This window comes from Octopus bimaculoides, chromosome 6 (genome assembly GCF_001194135.2).
Source record: "Octopus bimaculoides isolate UCB-OBI-ISO-001 chromosome 6, ASM119413v2, whole genome shotgun sequence".
Lineage (NCBI taxonomy): Eukaryota > Metazoa > Mollusca > Cephalopoda > Octopoda > Octopodidae > Octopus > Octopus bimaculoides.
The window spans coordinates 12,343,007-12,346,659 of NC_068986.1; the positions used below are offsets into that span (position 1 = coordinate 12,343,007).

The 3,653-nt window shown below is 38.1% G+C and overlaps 1 protein-coding gene across 2 annotated transcripts in view; it reads right to left on the reverse strand.

The window, feature by feature from the left end:
• Positions 1-415: 415 nt before the first annotated feature.
• Positions 416-3,653, reverse strand: part of LOC128248031 (CLIP domain-containing serine protease B4-like) — a 69,237-nt gene continuing 65,999 nt past the window's right edge. For both annotated transcript variants that reach the window (XM_052968438.1, XM_052968437.1), the window contains 2 exons: positions 2,331-2,485; positions 416-798 (listed from right to left, as the gene is read on the reverse strand). In XM_052968438.1, coding sequence (XP_052824398.1) covers positions 604-798; positions 2,331-2,485 — 350 coding nt within the window. In that variant the 3' untranslated portion in view covers positions 416-603. The remainder of the gene's footprint in view (positions 799-2,330; positions 2,486-3,653) is intronic.

The following is a 3,653-nucleotide window of genomic DNA, read 5'->3' on the forward strand; positions in this document are numbered from 1 at the left end:
GGAATGCTACTGCTATTTAGCCCCAGGAAACACTGTTTCCAGTTGGTTATGTGACACAAGAGTACTGTGTCCTTGTTTTCAAACAGGGGAGATAAACACCTCCACCCCAGAAAAATGGCAGCAGCATTCTTCCCTCTACTGGGACTGCCACATTAAGTTGGCAACAGACCACCACTTTACCGTGCTGCTACTGTATAAATCTCTCTGAGAAATTTAGAAATGTAATATTTCTAATTATATATATATATATATATATATATATATACATGCATACATACACATATATGTATATATGTGTGTGTGAGTGTGTATACACAAGCGTTTTATATCGAAAGAATAAGAAAGGAGTGCTCAATACCTGTTGTAGGTGATATATGTATATATATTTTTATTGAAACTAAAATTGAGAGTTTGTTTTGCGATTCGGTTTTAACACAACAGCGATGTTCTGCCGAATTCATTCAACTTATAATACCAGTACTTATACATTTACAACATTGCGGAATTTAATTGTATATAGATATCACACATTAGTACTAAGTCTTGTGCTTCAAATATCGCGTTTTGTACTCAAAGGCGAAGTCAGCCATGTTGTCTTCTCTGTTATTTCCATGTTACCGTGCGGTTGTTTGATGAAGTTTTGTTTTGTATTTTCTCGTGTATCCAGTCGAGGAAGTAGTTTACGGATGTATAATAACTAGTCCCTTTCGAACACTTTTTGTCTCCAAACGATGTGATACCCAATAAAACTAGTTCGTTCTTCTGGTTCCTGCAATAAAGTGGGCCACCAGAATCTCCCTGGAGAAAGAAAGGAAAACGAAAGGAGGGAAAAATGAAAATATTTTGTAAATGATAATAAGGATTTCTTTTATTGGCCACAAGGGTTGAAGACACGAAGGGGAAAGATACAACACAGGTGGAGTTTACATCGATCAATGGGAGACAAAAAGATAATAATAGTTATTGTATACAGTGCTCAAATGCACCACAACTGATCAGAAGAGGTAGCCAAAAGTGTAGGAAGAGTGCAGAGAATAATGCACACGAAGTGAAGAGTGAATGAGTTGCTTTAAAAAAAATGGAGAGTGGATATCAGGTGTAGTGTTGGCGAATTTCCGGAGGCATGGAAGTTTTGAAGGATATAGTGTCCCGACAGCTCAATAAATCTTTGTCCCTTTGATTACTACCAGTACATTTTTACTAAAGAATGTTCTACCGAGACGTAGAGTCTGGTGCTACTAGACATAAAGCTCGAACACACGGGAGATGTGTTCATCTTTGTCGCTTTCGAAATTAGAGACGATTCATCTTTGTTGGACATGGGAATACTCCAGTACAGCTTCCTACCGACAATCTCGATCCGTCTCTGTTCACAGATGTCTTTCACTGTGACTACATTACCATGATGTGTATTGATAGAAGCTCTCTCTGACTTCCCCACTCTCAACTCTAGTACAGTATATGTCTTGGTTCATCTATCTCTCACATTCTTGCTACTACACATCAATTCCTCATTAGCTGTCACCTTCAACGACACATGTCTATGCAGATGGTATCCCACTTCTCTCCTTTCTGGCCTTCAGCACCGAAATGCCCACACAAGCGGCCTCGAGATTTCGCACCAAATCTGCACAGACTTGGTTAGCAGGGACTTTGAAAATATTCATGAATGTCCGCGCGCGCGTTTGCCTTCCAGTATCGCTTGGTAACAGGTGCTGGTTTGTTTACGTGTCTGTAACTTAGTGGTTCAGCAAGAAGAGGCCGACATAAAAACCACCATGCTTAAAAAACAAAACAGGCACTGAGGTTGATTCATTCGACTAAGAAGTTCTTCAAAGCGGTGCCCCAGTATGGCCCCTGTCTAATGACTGAAACAAACAAAAGATAAAAGATATGAGAACCTAGGTGATCGAATGCCAACTCGACGCTTGTGCTCTCGATTCACACGACTTTCCTCCTTTCGTCATCAATATCGTGTGCTCTCCAGTCATAGGGCTAACCCCCACGCCCAACAAGATCTTCTCCAAAACCCCGGCCCTCTGAAATTTCTTAAAAAGGTTGAAAACCATTGCTCTAGGGTGGAGAAACGTCATGTATGACTCGTGCACGATAGGGAACTAAGGTCTTGAAGAAGTAGGTAAGTAGTCACATTTCTTTAACTCTCAGTTCTTACCAACTCTACTTGTATTTCAGGTATTCCTGCTTTCACGACGTGCCATCACAATATTTGCAATAAAATAACTCCTATAATATATACTGATCCGCCATTTGCAATCATTTCATTATATTCTCTACTCGGCGCATCCAGAACTTTTCAACATAATACTCACATTACAGGTGCTCCCTCTCCCACCTTTTCTCATTGTTCCAGTGCAGAGGTGATGTGGTTTCACAAGTCGACCTACTTTTTTTCTCTCTTCCAAACAGGCACTGTTATTAAGTAGAAGCAACGTGACGTATTGGAGTGCGTTTTCAAGGGGTTCATCTGGAACAAAAGAAAAATGAAATGAAAGTCTGGATATAAAAACAGTGAAGCGCGTCGTATGTACATATCTTTGTTTTCTTATACTATATATGATATACGGTATATATTAAGGCAGCGCGCTGGCAGAATCGTTAGCACGCCTGGAAATATGCTTAGCGGCACTTCGTCCATTGTAAGTTCAAAATGTGTGGAGGTCGACTTTGCTTTTCGTCCTTTCGGAGTCGCTAAAACAAATACCAGTTGAGTACTGGGGTCGATGTAATCATCTAGCCCCATCTTCGAAATTGGTGGCCTTGTGCGAAGATTTGAAATCAATATATACTATATATTATAACAAAATGTAAAAAGATTTCATTACAACTTTGTACCCTGTCAGGACCTCATATATCTATCTATCTATCTATCTATCTATCTATCTATCTATCTATCTATCTATCTATCTATCTATCTATCTATCTATCTATATATATATATATATATATATATATATATATATAGTTGGAATCTACAAAAAGCAAAAGACGAAGACGGGTGTATAAACAACAAATAGATGTGTTAGTTTAACGCTCAGGAAGTGAGAAAGTCTTTTACGTTTCAAGCCTACGCTCTTCAACAGAATGGAGCACAGAACATATGTATCTATCTATCTATCTATCTATCTATCTATCTATCTATCTATCTATCTATCTATCTATCCATCTATTTATCTATCTATCCATCTATCTATCTATCTATCTATCTATCTATCTATCTATCTATCTATCTATCTATCTATCTATCTATAGTACAAATGTTGCTCCAAGGGATCGTTTTAACCGATTATGTGTATACATGCTAGTTTTTCCATGTGGATTAACTGCAATGTTATAAATGCGTTTGAGTTTAACGACGTATTACTAATTAAATACTTAATTAGTGTGCATATTTTTATTTTGCTGTTTATACATCCATTCTTTCTCTCTCTCTACCTGTGTATATATGTATGAACGTATGTGCGTCTCTAAGTATACACACACACACACACACACACACACACACACACACACATACATATATATATACACACACACACATATACGTTCATCTACATCTATGTGTGTGAAGCCTAATTTGCATCACTACCGCTTTCTCGTTGTGTGTGCGTGTATGTATGTATGTATGTATGTAT